This window comes from Littorina saxatilis, linkage group LG1, assembly GCF_037325665.1.
Source record: "Littorina saxatilis isolate snail1 linkage group LG1, US_GU_Lsax_2.0, whole genome shotgun sequence".
NCBI classification, from domain to species: Eukaryota; Metazoa; Mollusca; class Gastropoda; order Littorinimorpha; family Littorinidae; genus Littorina; species Littorina saxatilis.
Genome location: NC_090245.1, coordinates 101,388,919 through 101,411,296, shown reverse-complemented (window position 1 = coordinate 101,411,296; position 22,378 = coordinate 101,388,919). Strand labels below are relative to the sequence as shown.

General features: G+C 38.8%; 1 protein-coding gene across 26 annotated transcripts; it reads left to right on the top strand.

Annotated features, from left to right (window-relative positions):
- Nucleotides 1-476: 476 nt before the first annotated feature.
- On the top strand, nucleotides 477-22,234 carry LOC138947722 (dentin sialophosphoprotein-like). Of its 26 annotated transcripts, none has more exons than XM_070319385.1 (11): nucleotides 478-3,082; nucleotides 3,263-3,298; nucleotides 3,443-4,234; nucleotides 5,379-5,686; nucleotides 9,048-9,183; nucleotides 9,484-9,642; nucleotides 17,939-18,149; nucleotides 20,105-20,222; nucleotides 20,517-20,634; nucleotides 21,432-21,472; nucleotides 21,994-22,234. In XM_070319385.1, exons 1-11 carry the CDS (start codon nucleotides 655-657, stop codon nucleotides 22,120-22,122), a joined length of 4,476 nt encoding a protein of 1,491 aa, XP_070175486.1. In that variant the 5' UTR covers nucleotides 478-654; the 3' UTR covers nucleotides 22,123-22,234. The 26 variants fall into 26 exon arrangements, with proteins under 26 accessions (XP_070175416.1, XP_070175460.1, XP_070175425.1 ...); XM_070319377.1 differs by adding an exon at nucleotides 3,335-3,370 and having other exon boundaries at nucleotides 478-3,298; nucleotides 3,587-4,234; XM_070319315.1 differs by having other exon boundaries at nucleotides 477-3,514; nucleotides 3,587-4,234.
- The last annotated feature ends 144 nt before the right edge of the window (nucleotides 22,235-22,378 follow it).

Here is a 22,378-nt window from a genome sequence, read left to right as displayed (position 1 = left end):
TTTAACACATTGCAGATGAGATGAAATAAAACAAATAAACACAGATAATAAGTACATATTAAGTACTCCACTATTGGGTTCAGCAGGTGGTCAGGCTGGGTTATCGCACCTTACAATGGCGTGAAGGTGACACATATTTAGACAGCTAGAATACAATGAGAGAATTAAAACAAATAAAAAGTGGAAATAATCAAAACCAATCTAAATGTGTTATTGTCAAGTTGCTGCACATTCCCGGGGCACGAGGGTGTAATCTCATCAGACAGCCAATATGTGATGTGAGAATTCAAACAAATAAACAACACAAATACGTACGTCATCAAAATAAAGTGTGTCGTTCCCGTCTTCCACGCAACCTCTATATTCACAATCTACACGTGTGCGTCAAACAAGAGTCATCCAATCGGCATCAGCCACGTTCGCTTGAATTCAATCATCTGTGATTATAAACACACCAAGCGCCGGACAAGATTTCCACACAGCTGTTCGCGGTCTCCCGGAGTGAACAACCGTCAGTACCAGACTAACATTTTTACATCATCTTACATTTGAATAAGAAGTGAAAACATTCTCGCAACATAAGACGTGAACTCTTCCTTCTAATCCTTGTGTTTAAGACAGACAGTGTCGCTGCCGCTTTGTGATCTTTGCAAAATGCTGAAATTGACTTTACTATGTCTGCTTTTCGTTTCGCTTTGGGCTAAAGTTAGCCCTCGGAGTGTGAAAACGTTTAGGGAGGAAGAAAACACCCATGAGCTTAGAACGCCTAAATGTACATGTAAAACTGACCCCGAGAAAGAAAAGAACACTGGAGGTAAAACTGACCCCGAGAAAGAAAAGAACACTGGAGGTAAAACTGACCCCGAGAAAGAAAAGAACACTGGAGGTAAAACTGACCTCGAGAAAGAAAAGAACCCTGGAGGTAAAACTGACCCCGAGAAAGAAAAGAACCCTGGAGGTAAAACTGACTTCGAGAAAGAAATGAACACTGGAGGTAAAACATACCCCGAGAAAGAAAAGAACACTGTAAGTAAAACTGACTTCGAGAAAGAAATGAACACTGGAGGTAAAACATACCCCGAGAAAGAAATGAACACTGGAGGTAAAACGGACCCCGAGAAAGAAATGAACACTGGAGGTAAAACTGAGCTCGAGAAAGAAAAGAACACTGTAAGTAAAACTGACTTCGAGAAAGAAAAGAACACTGGAGGTATAACTGACCTCGAGAAAGAAAAGAACACTGGAGGTAAAACTGAGCTCGAGAAAGAAAAGAACACTGTAGGTAAAACTGACCTCGAGAAAGAAAAGAACACTGGAGGTATAACTGACCCCGAGAAAGAAAAGAACACTGGAGGTAAAACTGACCCCGAGAAAGAAATGAACACTGGAGGTAAAACATACCCCGAGAAAGAAAAGAACACTGGAGGTAAAACTGACCCCGAGAAAGAAAAGAACACTGGAGGTAAAACTGACCCCGAGAAAGAAAAGAACACTGGAGGTAAAACTGACCATGAGAAAGAAAAGAACACTGGAAGTAAAACTGACCATGAGAAAGAAACGAACACTGGAAGTATAACTGACCCCGAGAAAGAAACGAACACTGGAGGTAAAACTGACCCCGAGAAAGAAAAGAACACTGGAAGTAAAACTGACCATGAGAAAGAAAAGAACACTGGAAGTAAAACTGACCATGAGAAAGAAACGAACACTGGAAGTATAACTGACCCCGAGAAAGAAAAGAACACTGGAAGTATAACTGACCCCGATAAAGAAAAGAACACTGGAGGTAAAACTGACCCCGATAAAGAAAAGAACACTGGAGGTAAAACTGACCCCGATAAAGAAAAGAACACTGGAGGTAAAACTGACCATGAGAAAAAAACGAACACTGGAGGTAAAACTGACCATGAGAAAAAAACGAACACTGGAAGTATAACTTACCCCGAGAAAGAAAAGAACACTGGAGGTAAAACTGACCATGAGAAAGAAAAGAACACTGGAGGTAAAACTGACCCCGAGAAAGAAAAGAACACTGGAGGTAAAACTGCCCTCGAGAAAGAAAAGAACACTGGAGGTAAAACTGACCCCGAGAAAGAAAAGAACACTGGAGGTAAAACTGACCATGAGAAAGAAACGAACACTGGAAGTAAAACTGACCATGAGAAAGAAACGAACACTGGAAGTATAACTGACCCCGAGAAAGAAACGAACACTGGAGGTAAAACTGACCCCGAGAAAGAAAAGAACACTGGAAGTATAACTGACCCCGAGAAAGAAACGAACACTGGAGGTAAAACTGACCCCGATAAAGAAAAGAACACTGGAGATAAAACTGACCCCGATAAAGAAAAGAACACTGAAGGTAAAACTGACCTCGAGAAAGAAAAGAACACTGAAGGTAAAACTGACCTCGAGAAAGAAAAGAACACTGGAGGTATAACAGACCCCGAGAAAGAAAAGAACACTGGAGGTAAAACTGACCCCGAGGAAGAAAAGAACACTGGAGGTAAAACTGACCCCGATAAAGAAGAGAACACTGGAGGTAAAACTGACCCCGAGAAAGAAACGAACACTGGAAGTAAAACTGACCTCGAGAAAGAAAAGAACACTGGAGGTAAAACTGACCTCGAGAAAGAAAAGAACACTGGAGGTAAAACTGACAATGAGAAAGAAAAGAACACTGGAGGTAAAACTGACCCCGAGAAAGAAAAGAACACTGGAGGTAAAACTGACCCTGAGAAAGAAAAGAACACTGGAGGTAAAACTGACCCCGAGAAAGAAAAGAACACTGGAGGTAAAACATACCCCGAGAAAGAAAAGAACACTGGAGGTAAAACTGACCATGAGAAAGAAACGAACACTGGAAGTAAAACTGACCATGAGAAAGAAAAGAACACTGGAAGTATAACTGACCCCGAGAAAGAAACGAACACTGGAGGTAAAACTGACCATGAGAAAGAAACGAACACTGGAAGTAAAACTGACCATGAGAAAGAAAAGAACACTGGAAGTAAAACTGACCATGAGAAAGAAACGAACACTGGAAGTAAAACTGACCATGAGAAAGAAAAGAACACTGGAAGTATAACTGACCCTGAGAAAGAAACGAACACTGGAGGTAAAATTGACCCCGATAAAGAAAAGAACACTGGAGGTAAAACTGACCATGAAAAAAACCCGAACACTGGAGGTAAAACTGACCATGAGAAAAAAACAAACACTGAAAGTATAACTTACCCCGAGAAAGAAAAGAACACTGGAGGTAAAACTGACCATGAGAAAGAAAAGAACACTGGAAGTAAAACTAACCCCGAGAAAGAAAAGAACACTGGAGGTAAAACTGACCATGAGAAAGAAACGAACACTGGAAGTAAAACTGACCATGAGAAAGAAACGAACACTGGAAGTATAACTGACCCCGAGAAAGAAACGAACACTGGAGGTAAAACTGACCTCGAGAAAGAAAAGAACACTGGAGGTAAAACTGACCATGAGAAAGAAAAGAACACTGGAAGTATAACTGACCCCGAGAAAGAAACGAAAACTGGAGGTAAAACTGACCCCGATAAAGAAAAGAACACTGGAGGTAAAACTGACCCCGAGAAAGAAAAGAACACTGGAGGTAAAACTGACCCCGAGAAAGAAAAGAACACTGGAGGTAAAACTGACCCCGAGAAAGAAAAGAACACTGGAAGTAAAACTGACCATGAGAAAAAAACGAACACTGGAAGTATAACTGACCCCGAGAAAGAAAAGAACACTGGAGGTAAAACTGACCCCGAGAAAGAAAAGAACACTGGAGGTAAAACTGACCCCGAGAAAGAAAAGAACACTGGAGGTAAAACTGACCCCGAAAAAGAAAAGAACACTGGAGGTAAAACTGACCCCGAGAAAGAAAAGGACCCTGGAGGTAAAACTGACCATGAGAAAGAAAAGAACCCTGTAGGTAAAACTGACCCCGAGAAAGAAAAGAACACTGGAGGTAAAACATACCCCGAGAAAGAAAATAACCCTGGAGGTAAAATATACCCCGAGAAAGAAACGAACACTGGAGTTAAAACTGACCATGAGAAAGAAAAGAACCCTGGAGGTAAAACTGACCTCGAGAAAGAAAAGAACACTGGAGGTAAAACTGACCTCGAGAAAGAAAAGAACACTGGAGGTAAAACTGACCCCGAGAAAGAAAAGAACACTGGAGGTAAAACTGACCCCGAGAAAGAAAAGAACACTGGAGGTAAAACTGATTCTGTATGATCTTTTCCTTTCTTTTTTTCTTTGTTTCTTTCTTTCTTTGTTTCTTTCTTTTTTTGTTGTTCTAGTTTTTTGCTTTTATTCTTTCGTTCTTTTGTGTCTCTGTTTACATTTAGTCAAGTTTTGACTAAATGTTTTAACATAGAGAGGGAATCGAGACGAGGGTCGTGGTGTATGTGTGTGTGTATGTGTGTGTGTGTGTGTGCGTGTGTGCGTGTGTGTGTGTAGAGCAATTCAGAGTAAACTACCAGACCGATCTTTATGAAATTTGACATGAGAGTTCCTGGGTATGATATCCCCGGACGTTTTTTTCTTTTTTTCAATAAATGTCTTTGATGACGTCATATCCGGCTTTTTGTAAAAGTTGAGGCGGCACTGTCACACCCTCATTTTTCAATCAAATTGATTGCAATTTTGGCCAAGCAATCTTCGACGAAGGCCGGAATTCGGTATTGCATTTCAGCTTGGTGGCTTAAAAATTAATTGATGACTTTGGTCATTAAAAATCTAAAAATTGTAAAAAAAAAAAAATTTTTATAAAACGATCCAAATTTACGTTCATCTTATTATTCATCATTGTCTGATTCCAAAAACATATAAATATGTTATATTTGGATTAAAAACAAGCTCTAAAAATTAAAAAAAATTAAAATTATGATCAAAATTTCCCCCGAAATCGGCGTATGCTGCCTAAATGGCGGGGTAAAAACGGTCATACACGTAAAAATCCACTCGTGCTAAAAACATGAGTGAACGTGGGAGTCTAAGCCCATGAACGAAGAAAGAAAGAAAGAATGATCAAAATTAAATTTCCCAAATCAATTTCAAAACACTTTCATCTTATTCTTTGTCGGTTCCTGACTCCACAAACATATATATATATGATATGTTTGGATTAAAAACACGCTCAGAAAGTTAAAACGAAGAGAGGTACAGTAAAGCGTGCTATGAAGCACAGCGCAACCGCTACCGCGCCAAACAGGCTCGTCACTTTCACTGCCTTTTGCACTAGCGGCGGACTACGTTCAATTTCATTCTGTGAGTTCCACAGCTTGACTAAATGTAGTAATTTCGCCTTACGCGACTTGTTCTTCTTACTTTGTTTAATGAAAGTCCACTGCTTTCAGAAGACTTCATGAGAATGAACCCAGAAAGTGGCGTTCACAGTCGCGATGGCTGTCGTGCCAGAATGAACTGTGCTACGGACAAACTGCCAGAGGGTTCGGACATTGTGTCCGTCAGACTGTACCACGAGACGGCGAGTGACCAGACCAGGATCCACATACTTCTGGCCGAGGCAGATGACCAGTCCCAGATGATGTTTCGTGACCGTGTCCAGTTGTCCAACGCCGGGGCTTTTGTTTCTAACAACCAGGCGCCAGTGTGTCCGGGGACGTTTTTCTGTATGGGTACCACAACCTACTTCATTTACCCGGTATGCTGTTGTTGTTGTTGTTGTTGTTGTTGTTGTTGTTGTTGTTGTTGTTGTTGTTGTTGTTGTTGTTGTTGTGGTGGTGGTGGTGGTGGTGGTGGTGGTGGCGGTGGTGGTGGTGGTGGTGCTACCACTTCTGCATCTGATGATGATGATGATGATGATGATGATGATGATGATGATGATGATGATGATGATGATGATGATGATGATGATGATGATGATGATGATGATGATGATTAGGAGAAGGAGGAGGATTAGGACGAGGAGGAGGACGAGGAAGTGGAGGAGGAGGAGAAGAAGAAGGAGGAGTGTCGTTGTTATTGTTATCCTTTTTTTCTAGACATTTCACCCAATAGCAACGAAAGTACAAGTACAAGGGCGTATGGACCGAGTGACTTTTTGGTTTGGTTTAAACAAAACTTTATTCAATTTTAATCATGACAAGAACAATGCATGGATGATTACAAACTCAAGCATATAATGCTTATTTTAAGCAATCATAATAATTACAAAACAAAGGTTAGCATGATGGCGGAATAAGTACATTAGCTCATTTCAGAAAACGAAAAACAAAACAAAAGACAAAACAGATACACAAACAAGCAGAAAATGGGAAGGGGTTGGTGATACATGAGGTGGGGAAAGGGCAGCTAGCTAGTAGCTAGCTTAAGGGAAAAAGAAGAAGAAGAAGAAGACTTGGAGCGCCAATATTTGAGGGGATTTTTTCAATTGTAATAAGTGCACATAAGACACTCGCACAAAGTTAATGCATATTGTGATCAGAGGAAAAGTCACTACATTGCGCATAAATCGAGACATAATTGATAAGTCGGAAAACAACAAAAGAACATGAGAGAGGTTATGGGGAAAAATTTGTCAGGCAGCATGTCGCATGACAGTGTCTAATAAATGTAATGAGTGAAGTATAGAGGCTCATTTACGGAACCTGCCCGTCTGTCTAATATAGTCCTGTACAGTTATGAATATGGTCTGGTTGACATTTCGTGAATATTGCGGGATGCCTTTCAATAATATTTCGATATACTTATAATCATTTGTCAAATTATCAATGGACAATAATCTTATATCTCTATACAAGGGACAATGCAATAAGTAATGTTCAGCAGTCTCGCTGGGATAACCACACTCGCATTGAGAGCAATCCTTAAGGTGCCGCTTACATAAATCAAAATTCAAATCACTCATACCAATACGCAATCTGCAATGATGTACTTGTTCAAATCTTTCTCCAAAATAATAATGGCATGGTACTTTAAAATCAGCACTTGACAAATAATTTTTGAACTCGCTCAAGGAGGTGGTCATTTTAACGTTATCTGGTAAGGTGTTCCATAGTACAGTCGTTTTGGGGATAAAAGAGTTGCGAAATAATTCGGTTCTATGAGGAGGCACATATCTTTCTAATGGTCTTCGTCTATGATACGGATTAATGTCAACTACAAGAGGGGGCAATACATTTACTAAGTACCGGGGGCATTTGTTATGTATCATCTTATGAAAAACAATTAAGTTATGTCTTTTCCTTCGTTCTTCAAGACTACATAGCCCACTTTCCTCATACAGCTTTGCATGGCTAGTGCCCTTAACTCCACCTATTATAATTCGTAGGGCTTCTAAGTGTAATTTTTCTAATGCATCTGCCATTATCTTAGTGCAATTATCCCAAACAACATCTGCATAGTCGAAATGGGGTAAAATAAAAGACTTGTACATTATTTCCAAACTTTTTCGACTTAATCTATATTTATAAAATCGTAAACAATTAATCAGTAAATTCGCTTTTTTAACTATGCTTTGGATGTGGGCATCCCACTTGCAGGTGCTCTGTAAAATCACTCCAAGGTGTTTGTGTTGATCTACTTTTTCTAAAAAGACATTGTTGAAAAACAAGGGTTGAGGGGGGATTAAATCACGTTGAATATTTAACAATTCAGTCTTAGTCTCGTTAAATTTAACTTTCCATTTATTGGCCCATGCACTAATTTTATCAAGATCTTGATTTAATATATTGGTTCGTCTGTCTACATCTTCTAATGCAAGATACATGCTTGTGTCGTCAGCAAACAACTTAATTCCGGATTCAATATTCTTTACAATATCATTAATATAAACCAGAAATAAGAGCGGGCCTAGCACGGATCCTTGTGGAACACCGGCAGGAATCTTTTTAACATTAGACTGTGTTCCCTTAATTACAACAACTTGCTTGCGGTCTGTTAAATAATCACAGAACCATAATAATAACCGACCTCTAATGCCCACTGCTTCTAACTTGGCCAAAAGGCCCTTGTGCCACACTCTATCGAACGCTTTCGACACATCAAAAAATACAGCTTGGGTCGTAATGCCTCTGTCATGACAGGAACAAAATTCATTGTAAATCGAAATCAATTGGAATACACATGAATCATCTGGCAAAAAACCAGACTGCTGTGGAATGAGTATGTGATTTGCCTTTAAAAAATCAAAAACATGTACATAAACACATCTTTCTAACACCTTACCAACACAACTCAGTAATGATATAGGACGGTAATTATTACACAATTCTGCTGGACCTTTTTTATATACTGGAGTAACATGGGCTAGTTTCCACGAGGCAGGAAATTTTCCTTCAACTAAACTTCTATTAAATATTTTTAAAAGGGGTTCTGATACAACATCCACAGAAGCAATTAATAATCGGTTATGTATTAAATCGGGACCTGCAGCTTTCGTCTTCTTCAAATTTATAATAACATCTTTTACTTCATTAACTGACAAGACTAAATTATTCATAAAACAATCAGAAATTTGGATTTCGGGAGGTTCATCGTCTGGATTCTCAATGGACGAATTCTGAATAAACTGATCATTAAAGATATTAGCTTTATCGTGGTTTAAGTAATGTATTTGACCTTCTGAGTGGATTGGTGGAAGTTCCTCAGTTTTCATACCCTTCTTATTCATAAAGGATTTGACTAATTTCCACCATTGTTTAGTTCCGAATTTTGAAGGGTCTGAGACTTTTTGGTTTGATCAGATCCAACATAGGCCTGCATTAACATGCAACATTGGGGTCTAAGGCCAAAAAAAAATAGTCTGTTGACGGTAACATAGGCCAAAAAATAGGGTCGGTTGTTTTTATTTTTTTCAAAAAAACCCATATTTTTAAGTTATTTTGCCAAAAAAAACCAAGATTTTTTTTTTTTTCCCCAAATGCCAAAAAAAAGTCTAGGGTCGCGCGAAAAAACTAGGGTCGGTCGGGTTACCGTAAACAGACCTATTTTTTTTGTGGCCTAATCCAGATGTAGCGTGACGATACGTTATTATTTCTGTTTTGTTTTTTGCCTATGAACAGGTCCAAGAGGAGAACCTAGGTAAATATATGTGCGAGACGCGCGTGAGGAAAGGGAGCCAGACGTTGCTCTACGTGGGTTGGGCTACCCTCGCTTTTGATAAATGCTGTAAAGCCTGCCCCTACTGCAGCACGCAAGGTGATTGACTGACTGATCATGATTGATTGATTGATTGATTATTTGATTGTTTAATTGATCGATTGATCGAGCGGTCGATTTATGTGCTGGGTTATTCATCTGTTGATTAAGTTGTTTTGTTGTTGATTGGTTTGCTGATGAATTGATTTGTTGATTGATTAATTGGTTAATTGATTGATTGGTTGACTGATTGATTAATCGATTGAATTAATTGATTGATGTCTTTTATTCATTGGGATTGACTACATAACAAACCACAAGGCCTAACTCTTTTTTCCTTTCCGTGTGTGTTGTGGACAGTGGGCGGGGTGTGGGCCGATTTTGGTCTCTGGTCACCGGAGCCGTGCAAGGGATGTTTACAGGAGCGTCGACCCGAACGTTGTCTGACCAAACACTGCAATGGCCCTGAACCCATCCAGAGACGTCGCTGCTCTCAGGACGGTGTGTGCGACGAGACAGGTATGCTTCTTATATGGACACTTTTTGTAATTTTTCACATACATATATATCTGTCTATCTCTACTATATATGACAATGGATGTAAGTGTGTGTGTGTCTGTCTGTGGTTGCCATAACTCACGGATGACAAAAGGCAAGAAAAAGAAAATGTGCATGCACACTGTCTAAGAGCCACAGATGTGCACCTGGGTTTCAGTTTCCTGATTCAGTGTTTCCTTTCTCAGATCCTGCAACTCCCCATTATGGAATACACCGTGTAAAGTTCGGGACAGTGTATTGCTATTATATGTAGAATAAATGAAGAAGAAACAGCTTGACTGGAAAGTACAGGAATGTTCTCGAAGCCAAGGGAGGCAACTCTGGCTTTTCTAGCCATGAAAGGGAGGTAACTCTTACCTTGCAAGCATACTTTATCATTTTCATACGATGAACAGGAATGACGTAAAACCCGGGCGAAGCCGGGCCCTAGAATGCTAGTACTATATATACAATGGATGTAAGTGTGTCTGTCTGTCTGTCTGTCTGTCTGTATGTCTGTCTGTTGTCGCCATACCTCAGAGATGGATAGAGGCAGGAACAAGATAAAGTACATGCACACTCCCTAGGAGCCGCAGATGTGCACCTGGGGTTTAGTTTCTTGATTCATTGTTTCCTTCCTCAGACTATGAATCTCCCCTTCAATAGCAGCCTATATAGTGCAAGACCAGTTCAGTGCCTAGCGTTCACATGTAGCAAGCACATAATGCCAGTGATATTAGAGACTCTCTATTGCTCCTATGACGGGAAGAAAGTAAGAAAGAAACAAGTCGCGTAAGGCGAAAATACAACATTTAGTCAAGCTCAGTCGAACTCACAAAATGAAACTGAACGCATTGCATTTTTTCCGCAAGACCGTACACTCGTAGCATCGTCTGTCCACCGCTCGTGGCAAAGGCAGTGAAATTAACAATCAAGAAAAGCGCGGTAGCGGTTGCGCTGAGGAGGATTTTCTATAACTCTATTCTTTTTAACTCTCTGAACGTGTTTTTAATCCAAACATATCATATCTATATGTTTTTGGAATCAGGAACGGACAAGGAATAAGATGAAATTGTGTTTAAATCGATTTTGGAAATTTAATTTTAATCATAATTTTTATATTTTTAATTTTCAGAGCTTCTTTTTAATCTTAATATAACATATTTATATGTTTTTTTGAATCAGAACATGATGAAGAATACGATAAACGTAAATTTTGATCGTTTTATAAAAAAAATAATTCTAATTACAATTTTCAGATTTTTTTTTAAATTTTTTTTTTAAATTTTTTTTTACAACACATTATACATTACATCACAGTTCACATCGCCACATACATACATACAGCATGCATACTAAAAAAAATGATTTAGAAAAGAGAGAGAAAAAGAGAGAGAAATAGAGAGAGAGAGGGGGAGAGTTAAAGAGGCACTGTATAGGACTGTTTGACTACAACAACTACTGGACCCTTAAATAATATTGATTACTACAAGATTCAAGTTTACAACAGAATATATATCAAGATACTGTTAACGAATTAGGGAGGAGGAGTAGAGCCTAGTACTGGACAATTTTCATAAAACCAGGTTAGAATATTGTTGCCAGAGGCGGTCAAACTTATCTTGCTACTTATTTCTGAGAAAAATTGTTGAATCTTCTAATTGTTCTTTATGTAACAATGAGGAAGAAACAATTAATCATTTGATGTGGCATTGCCAGTATATTAACAGGTTTGGGCGGGAATTACAGGAACTGTTAAATAATAGTTGTTATCATGTTACTAATTTCCGGTTTTCGGAAGCGTTGGTATTGTTTGGAGTTCAAGAAAATATGTTCACTGATAAAGCCTTAGATTTCATTATTTTATTGGCCAAATTTTATATTTACAAATGTAAATGGAACTCTGAAAGACCGATGCTTCCGATATTCTTGAAATTTGTGAAAAGTAGATATTTATTGGAAAAGTACAAGGGGGGATTAGCAGACGGTTTGTGGGCAAAGCCCTATAAATTAACCTCAGCTGGAACCATTTTAGCTGACAATCAACTGTTGTCTTATGACATAAGTAAAAGATCTTGTTCCAGCTGAGGTTATCAAAAATACCATTCCATTTTACCACACCAGCTGGGGCTGAGTCTGCCGCCGCCAAACACGATTGGACACTATGGTTTCCTTCAAATATTATTTTCCATGGTTTTTGCTTTAACAATTCATAGTTTGCCTCCTGTATTACATTTATCTTTTTCTGATATGTCTTAATAGATTTGACCATTCCTGTAAATTTCAAAAAATTAACCTTCAACGTAGGAATTTTTATCTGAAAATCTACAAAATTCAATAGACTGCCATTTTCATTCAGTAAATGACAGACTTGGAAAATACCCCTTTCTGTCCAATCTTTAAAGTATACAGTGTGTTTTCCAATTACAATATTTCTATTATAAAAGATACATTCTGCATTAAACTCACTTACTTCAGTTGGTATACATTTTATGCTTAATTTCTTAAAATGTTTCAATACATCATGCCAAAAAGGATTGTGGATTGATTGCATTAAAGTGTTGGCAAACTCACCCCCTAGTTGCAGCTGTTTATCCAACTCAGGATAGAGACAGAGCGTAAACCTGGTTAAAGGAGATTCGGCATAGAAAACTCTCTTAAGCCAGCTAATTTTCATAGCTGACAAGAAAGTACAATCATTTAACATTTTTAACCCACCCTTTTGGTAAGACTGACAAGCACATTTCTTGTTAACTTTACCTTGCTTACCATTCCATAAAAACTGAAAAAACATACCATCAAGTTATTTCAAAAATATATCGCATGGATCTGGGATATTCATAAATAAGTACGTTAACTTAGACATTGCTAGTGTTTTTAAAACAGTAATTTTACCAAAAGGGGTAAGCTGTCGCTTACTCCACATGTTCAATACTTTTCTTATCTCTGCAATCTTTCCTGTATAATTTAGATGGACAATATTTCCTGTATCCACAGAGAAAACAACCCCCAAATATCTAAATGTCCCTGGGTCCCAGCAAAAATTCATGTCACGCAAGTACCGTATCTGGCTGTTCCTCCTACTCCCAATCCATATGACCTGTGTTTTTTCTAAGTTTATTTTTAATCCGGACATACTAGCAAAAACATTCAAAATTCTCACAGCTTCTGTAAATGATTCTTCACTTCCATCCAAACACAAAGCTGTGTCGTCCGCAAACTGGGTCATTAACATTTCACACTCACGCACATGTATACCTTTTACTTTCTCATTTTCACGCAACATGTTTGATAAAACCTCAGCGCACAGTAAATATAAATAAGGTGACAAAGGATCGCCTTGTCTTACTCCTCTGCAAATACTGAACCAGGCTGAATAAGAGCCATTTACAGAGACGCATGCCACAATATCAGAGTAAAAAGCTCGTACCCATTTTTTTTATGTCGGGGCCCAAATTTACAAAGTCTAAAACCCTATCTATAAATTTCCAAGAAATACTGTCGAAAGCTTTCTCAAAATCGACTAGAAGGATTTGACCCGGAATCTGTTCATATTGTGTATACAAAAGAAAATCATATAACAACCGGATATTTTCCCCAATGTATCTCCCCTTCATAAATCCTCTTTGGTCTGTGTGAATTAGTTTGGGCAGTACGCCTTTAATCCTGTTAGCAATACATGCTGAAGCTATTTTATAAACTGTATTTAGCAATGTGATTGGTCTCCAATTTTTAATAAACTGCTTTGGCTTTCCTTCTTTTGGCAAACAAGTAATAATTCCTTGACGTTGCGTCACTGACAAGTTTCCAGTTTCAAATCCAAAATTTAAAGAACGAACTAAAAAGGCTCCAATGTCACCAAAGAAAAATTTAAAGAACTCGATGGTGAAGCCATCGCTGCCAGGACTCTTATTATTATTCATAGCACGCAGTGCTGTATGGGCTTCACTGTAACTAATGCTACCTTCCAACATATCTTTTTCTTCATCATTTAGTTTAGTGGCATTATGAACACAGGTATCAATATTAACATCTGTTACATCATGCTTACTATAAAGCTTTTCATAGAAAAGTTTAGTTTCCTTAACAATTTCTTTATCATCAAAAACAACGGCACCATCATCTTTTTCCAAAAAACACATGCGTTTTGACACAAAGTTTCTATTTTCCAGATTACAAAAATATCTACTTGGCTTCTCCCCCTGGTGAATTCACTGGATTCGTGAACGCACCATCATACCCTGTAACTTTTTCTCACGTAATTCCATTAACCTAGAACGCTTATCTTCCAGTAGCAACACAAGATCTTGGTCAAGCCTTAATTTTGATTCAATTTCTGTTATTTTATTCACTAACTTTTCTTCTTCTCTATTTTCTTCTTTTTTCTTGTAGCAGGAGTATGAGATGGTTTTTTCCTTGTATTTTCAACAACAAAGTTTCAAAAAACATTTTGTTTGATTAGAACGGCTGTTCGGTACCATTATAGTAACCATATTCACAGAACCATTACTGAATTCCGCCTGACGTTCTTTTTCAGCTTCATCATTCTATCACCCTGAGGAAACCTCCCGTGGGGGCGAAAATTTGGATCATCATTAATAAACATATTCCATATTCATCACAAAAACCTTTGGGGAGATTGTTTTTAAATATTTGCCTATGTATATGTAATAGCTATCTTTGTTTTTGGATTAAATATTTCCCAATGTTTTATTATTTTATATATTGTGTGTGCGACAGACGGGTATGCTTCTATTGCTGGTAGTGGGAAGGAGGTTTGGGGCTGTGCAAGCTGGAATATGTGAAATATTAAGGATAAAGTTTGTGTCAGTCAGTCGGAGGTCAAAACTCTCTTGAACATTTTCTTGTGAAGCTGGAACAATTTGTTTTTGTTTTGGGGTATTTTTTTTATGGTGTTTGTTGAAATATTTTTCCATTGATTGATTGATTAATTTATTTTATTTTAAACAATTCAAATATAAATTATAATGAATAAGTTTTGATGTTCTATTAAGAATATAAAATAAGACACCTCCGTTTGTGAGCCCTAATATCTCAGAAGAAAAGCTGATTCCCAACTTAATGAAAAAAGAAAAATGAAAAACAAACTCGGTCTGCGCAATCGCACGGGACGTTGCCCGCGCAAGTTTTTTTAATCAATGAATCAATGGAAACATATTTCAACAAACACCATAAAGTGACAAATAGATACATCGGCAAAAACTGTTAAAAATAAAATAGAATAAAAAAGATATATATTTCTCACAAATATTTCATTTCTTCTTGAGAATTATTTAAATAATTCACTCACCTAAACATTTTGTTTTACTTGTTAGCCTCTTTTTTATTATTATTACTTTATTTTATTTTTTATTCAGACAAAACATTTTTAACAATTAACAAAACCAAAATAAATCAAATACATTCGGTGTCGCAGGCGACGCTAAATTTATCTTTTTACAAGTTTTGACTAAACGTTTTAACGTAGAGGGGGGAATCGAGACGAGGGTGTGGTGTATGAATGTGTGTGTGTGTGTGTGTGTGTGTGTGTGTGTGTGTGTGTGTGTGTGTGTGTGTGTGTGTGTGTGTGTGTGTGACGCGATTCTGAGAAACTACTGGACCGATCTTCATGAAACTTAACATGAGAGTTCCTGAGTATTATATCTCCAGACGTTTTTTTCATTTTTTTGATAAATATCTTTGATGACGTCATATCCGTCTTTTTGTGAAAGTTGAGGCGGCACTGTTACGCCCTCATTTTTGAACCAATTTGGTTTACATTTTGGTCAAGTAATCTTCAACAAAGCCCGAAATCGGGTATTGCATTTCAGCTTGGAGGCTTAACAACTAATTAATGAGTTTGCTCATTAAAGTTGTCATTAAAATCGATTTTTTGCAAACAAATTTAAAATTGATTGCATCGTATTCTTCATCAAATTTTGAATCTAAAAATATATACGTATGTCATGTTTACTCTTAAAATGTGATCACAATTAACGAAAATAAGTTATTACTACTTCGATTATTATTTAAGAAATCGATCCAAAAATGATTTCATCTTATTCCTTATCATTTCCTGATTCCAAAATCATATAAATATAATATGTTGTATTCGAAACAAGCCCAGAAAGTTAAAAAGAACACAGAAAAGCACTTCCCTGTTTACCGCAGTACGCTATTTCGCTATTCTTGCATGTCAGTTTTACTTCGTGTTGCACGGAACAATTGAGCGACTTCCTTGCCGCGTGGATTGACGAAGCTGTTTTGTCTTGGTGAACAAAATGCAATGCGTTCAGTTTTATTCTGTGGGTTCGACAGATTGACTAAATGTTGTAATTTCGCCTTACGCGACTTGTTTGTCTTCTAACGTAGTAAGTAGTTGTCTCCTAGATATGGATGTTTGACTCCCTTAACCTGTTGAAAGATGTCAGGATTTTGTTTTAACCAGATTTTAGGTAACGCCTGTAAAATAATCTGTGTTTTAAGGAACCTTCTATGTTTTACTTTTATCCTTCTTAAATGAACGTGAAACCAACAAACAAACAAACAAACAAAAATCAATCAAACAAACAAACAAACAAACAAACAAACAAAAACAACAAGAAATTCCTCCGAGGTAGGAAAAACACCCCCGTCCTTACCATTCTCACTGCCACCAACTGAGAAGGTTATTTCCCTTTGACCATTAATATGTCCCTCTATAAGTCCTTGTAGAATCTTAATCCACCAATAACTCCCTAACCGTGTGTTTGACTGGTCCCAATTTTTGTAAGGACCGTCTCAGGAATGTATAGAACCTGTTCACCAAGTTTGGTGACGATCGGTCCGTTCATTCTTGAGATCTATATGCGAACACAAACACACAAACAAACAAACACATCGACCGAATCCTATACACACCCCTATACCGGGGGTGTAACAACAAACATTTACGGTAAGACCATGCACATGTGCTTACACTGCGTGACCCTTACAAAAACATGTTCACATAGTACATCATGATGGCAGACTGGCAACAATTCTATCTTTTTTTACCCACCAAAAATGGTTGTACTAAGTGCCAGGGCCATGAACGTGCCAGACACTTGCGCGATAACAAAATGAAACCGTATAGGCAGTATTGTTTTGTCAAAAGCAGTTAGCGCAAGGGAAGGGCCACGAGTAGGGAGTTCTTTCTCTTTCATGCTAACAACCACCTTATATTGTTTTGTCAAAAGCAGTTAGCGCAAGGGAAGGGCCACGAGTAGGGAGTTCTTTCTGTTTCATGCTGATAACCACCTTATATTGTTTTGTCAAAAGCAGTTAGCGCAAGGGAAGGGCCACGAGTAGGGAGTTCTTTCTGTTTCATGCTCATATAACCACCTTATATTGTTTTGTCAAAAGTAGTTAGCGCAAGGGAAGGGCCACGAGTAGGGAGTTCTTTCTGTTTCATGCTGATAACCACCTTATATTGTTTTGTCAAAAGCAGTTAGCGCAAGGGAAGGGCCACGAGTAGGGAGTTCTTTCTGTTTCATGCTCATAACCACCTTATATTGTTTTCTCGCGAAGAAGTTTCATTTTGTGGTTGGAAGTTGTTCTGTTGTTGGTTAATCGTTAAGCCTTTCATAGGCGATAATCTTTGATAGGTACATGTATCCGCAAATATGAAATACAAATTCAATCAAAAGCGGTCATGGTCACCTGCTTACTTAAATGTGTTTTAAAACAGGAGAAATAGAGGAATACTATCACGTTAGCACAAACGACAAAAGCTTGGCTTCTTCTTCGAGCTCTTTATTCAACACGATCATATATGGGGTGTCGATGTCCGTTGACAACTGCATCCAGTGCGCATGTGCAAAAGTACAACCACTTCCTATCAGATGACATCATTAAATACGTCATCTTATTATCACTATCGTCACAAATACGATGAAATTATTTTCAAATCTGTTGGTGAAAATTTGATTGTAATGACAACTTTAATGAGCAAACTAGTTAACTCATTTTTAAGCTGCCGAGCTGAAATTCAATCCCGTAGTCTGGACTTTGTCGACGACTACTTGACAAAAATGTCAATCAATTTGATCGAAGAATGAGGGCGTGACAGTGCTGCCTCAACTTTCACAAAAAGACGGATATGTCGTCATCAAAGACATTTATCGAAAAAATGACCCTCGTCTCGATTCCCCGTCTATGTTAAAACAAAACTTGACTAAATGTAAAAAGCAGATCACTGTTTTCTGTATTACACTCGTTAAACCAAGAACTGTCATTGTCATTGTCATTTTCATTTCAGATCAGATCAAAATCCACACGGAACGTGTCAACGCGGATCGTTGTCGCGTAAAGATACAGTGCAAGGTTCCTCCAAATGTCATCGTGACATCTGTGCAACTGTTTCACGTGTGGGGGCCCAAGAAGGCTGTCAAGTTCACAGGCTTAACGGATGTAGATTACACGGGGAACATTCTTCTAGCGGAGGCGACGGCGGGGGTCAACGGAGGAAGGTATGATATCAGACACACGCGGCTGTATGCAGGACGTCAGCCGGACTTGTTTATCTCACACCAACTCCATATATATATATATATATTAGGAGGGGAAGAGCTCAGTCGGTAGCAGTGCTGGCTTCAAAACCAGTTGTTGCTACCGTCGTGGGTTCAATCCCCAATCTACTTTCCTTGCAAGACTTTGACATGCTTTTCTCTAATTGTACCTCTTCAAATTGGCGGGGAAGCATTCAGTCTAGAGTTTATTTTGGCAGAACCGCGGCTGACGTCCTACTTAACTGCCGCATGTTTTGCAGGCCCTATCGAAATGTCAAGCTCTCGCAAACTTCAAAGCAAAGCAAAGCATGTGGTACGGCTATCTCGCGAGAGCTGCGAAGGCCAATAGCCGAAGTTCTTGTGGTATTCGAAGCACAACAGAGAGTATGTCTCGCGGATATCTCGCGAGAACTGCTCAGATACCAAACAGGGCTGAAATAATTATGCTCTGGCGAAGCGACCGTGACGGGGAGAGCATTGTGCCAAGATATGGCTTTCATCTTTGTTTTGTGGAATGTAAAACATGAAAGCTCAACACATACATTATGAAATACAGCAATTTGTATTGATTTTATTAATTTAACACCTTCTCTATCTGCTGGGTGTTTGTGTTTATTGGGGTTAAAGCCTGTCTGTGCGTTTTGTTATTTTACCACGGTTGTTCTGTCATTCCTTTTAATTCTTTTGAGCCCTGAATATCACTGGCAGTTTTAAAATGTGTATGAAGCACGAATCAGGAATAAGTTATTCAAACACGGATGGCAACGCGAATACACTTATCTGCTCTTTATCTAACCGAAATGCCTGCATGCTTTAAATGTATGAAGCCCCCCCCCCCCCCCCCCCCCCCCCCCCCATCCAAACACTCCTACACGAATTGTTTTTGGGTTTTTTTCTCTTGAAACGCAACATTCCTAGGTCGAGGATTGACTGTCCACGGAAGGTTGCGTTGCATATTATAAGAGAATGTTGTTAAAGCCCTATTCCGCCTCCGGCTTCCCTTTTTTCAAACTTTCAAAACTTCGAATAGTACTGATCTTGTCTTGATGAAAAAAGAATTATTTCATGATTTAAGAATGTTTGTGTTTCAAGCTGTCAATGTATTATTGGGGGGCACCTAGGATGTTCTCTAGCAGTAAGTGTTTAAACAAAAGGATTGTTGTACTGTGTGTAAAAGCCTCACAGTATATGTTACCAGAAACTGATGGTTTACGGGAGGCGTAATTACTGAGGCTTTAATGATAAGTATCATAGTGACTCATACAGATTCACAGAGAATGTTGTTAATGATAAGGGTTATAATGTCACATACAGTTTCACAGATAAGGTCGTTTATCATAAGGGTTATAATGTCACTCTATACAGATTCACAGAGAAAGTTGTTAATAATAAGGGTTATACATATATACTATACTCTCTCTTATATATGTAATTACATATATATATGTATGAATATTGTGTTAACAGTACATGTGGTGAACTTTGTCCGTAATGTCCAGTTATTATTATTATTGCTATAATGTCACATACAGATTCACAGAGAAGGTTTTTAATGATAAGGGTTATAATGTCACATGCAGATTCACAGAGAAGGTTGTCAATGATAAGGGTTATAATGTCACATGCAGATTCACAGAGAAGGTTGTCAATGATAAGGGTTATAATGTCACATGCAGATTCACAGAGAAGGTTGTCAATGATAAGGGTTATAATGTCACATGCAGATTCACAGAGAAGGTTGTTAATGATAAGGGTTATAATGTCACATACAGATTCACAGAGAAGATTGTTAATGATAAGGATTATAATGTCACATGCAGATTCACAGAGAAGGTTGTTAATGATAAGGGTTATAATGTCACATACAGATTCACAGAGAAGATTGTTACTGATAAGGATTATAATTTCACATGCAGATTCACAGAGATGGTTTTTCATCCTAACGGGAGAGTCGACCCGGACATTCCCAGCGATACTCAACTGTGTTCCTGCACGTACAACTGCAGGGAATACTACACCTACACTTTTGACACTGTAAGGGGGACATAGGCTTAGAGACATGTGTGTGTATGTGTGTGTGTGTGTGTGTGTGTGTGTGTGTGTGTGTGTGTGTGTGTGTGTGTGTGTGTGTGCGCGCGCGCTTGTATGTTAGAATCAAAAGGAGCGAAGGAGGAAAAAGGGTGACATGAGTTTTGAAACAATAATGTCGTTTCTGTGGTTGTTGATGTTGTCGTTGTTGAAGTTGTTGTTGATGGAGCTACGTCTGCTGCAGCCATGTAACTGTTGATCCAAGACCACAACCTTTTTCGAATTGTTTTCTGTTTGAAGGTCAACCCGGCCAATGTAGGTGATTATGCATGCGTCATACACCCGAGACGGGGCCTTGATGACTTCCTCTTCGCGGCCAGGCTGGGTTTCGCTGACGACTGCCCAAGGCCAAGCAAAGGTCAGTGACCACATCATTGCGTGTATGTCGTGCACAATTCATGGAATTGTTGTATTCGCGGAATCTCAAACATTTTTTACCCAACTCTTTCTCTCTCTCTCTCTCTCTCTCTCTCTCTCTCTCTCTCTCTCTCTCTCTCTCTCTCTCTCTCTCTCTCTCTCTCTCTCTCTCTCTCTCTCTCTCTCTCTCTGTCTGTCTGTCTCTCTCTCTGTCTCTCTCTCTCTCTTTCTTTCTTTTTCTCTCTCTCTTTCTTTCTCTCGCTCTCTCTTCCCTCACTCTCTCTCTCTCTACCTCTCACTACCCCTCTCTCTCTCTCTTCCCTTACTCTCTCTCTCTCTACCTCTCACTACCCCCCCCCCCTCTCTCTCTCTCTCTCTCTCTGTGTCTCTCTCTCTCTCTCTTTCTTTCTCTTGCTCTCTCTTCCCTCACTCTCTCTCTCTCTACCTCTCACTACCCCCCTCTCTCTCTCTCTCTCTCTCTTTCTTTCTTTTTCTCTCTCTCTTTCTTTCTCTCGCTCTCTCTTCCCTCACTCTCTCTCTCTCTCTACCTCTCACTACCCCCCTCTCTCTCTCTGTCTCTCTCTCTCTCTCTGTCTCTCTCTCTCTCTCTCTCTCTCTCTCTCTCTCTCTCTCTCTCTCTCTCTCTCTCTCTCTCTCTCTCTCTCCTACATCATCGACACCAACACAACGTCCTTCTGCATGCTGAAGTGTGTTCAGTGAACCGTGTCTTGTTGAATTGAAGTATCATCAGAAAGGAATTGTCTCTTGCCTAATTAGCATTGTTTACTCCATTTGCAGAAACTGTCAGGGAGGAGGAATGCGAATATCACTGCATTGACGTAATTATCTTATCGTTACATATGGAGACAGACAAACAAACCATTAAACAGACACAAACAAAGAACAACAAGCCTCCTGAACCTATTCTAATACATTTAGTGATTGTTTCGGCCTGAAACAAAAAAGATTAACACATGAAAACCAGTCATCGCCAAGATGAATTGTAGTTAATGTTTTGCTAACGAAACCCACAGACCGCCATTGACATTTTAATATTGTATTAATAATTGTAGGAACTCTAAAAAACAACAACTCAATTTTGACTTTTTAAGCTCACACAATGACAATCATTTTTAATCGAGACGTGTGTGTGTGTGTGTGTGTGTGTGTGTGTGTGTGTGTGTGTGTGTGTGTGTGTGTGTGTGTGTGTGTGTGTGTGTGTGTGTGTGTGTGATCAACATTTTTGTAGTACTACGGGATTGCATTTTAGCTTGGAAGGTTGAATATTAATTGATTAGTTTGCTTATTACAATTGTGGTTGAAACAGAACTTGCATCCTTTATTACGGTGTGTGTTTCAGACATACATGGTGGAAGGCCACGAGAAGTACATCGAGTACTACTGCCACAAACTTTGCGAGATGGACGAGGAGGGCAAAGGAGCTAGGGTTGGCCTGAAACATGTGTCTCGCGATCTGCACACATTATAATATGTTGATCAGAACAGAATATAAGTTTGTCAATATACCATCTGATCCAATTTGTATGCTCTTCAACGTCGACGCACCTTGTTTTATTAAATATTGCTGCAGTTGAATTTCATCATCTTTTTTTCCGTCTTTTTAGTGGATGTGTGTGTGTGTGTGTGTGTGTGTGTGTGTGTGTGTGTGTGTGTGTGTGTGTGTGTGTGTGTGTGTGTGTGTGTGTGTGTAAACCCTCACAAATGGGTTCACATACTTGTCGTTT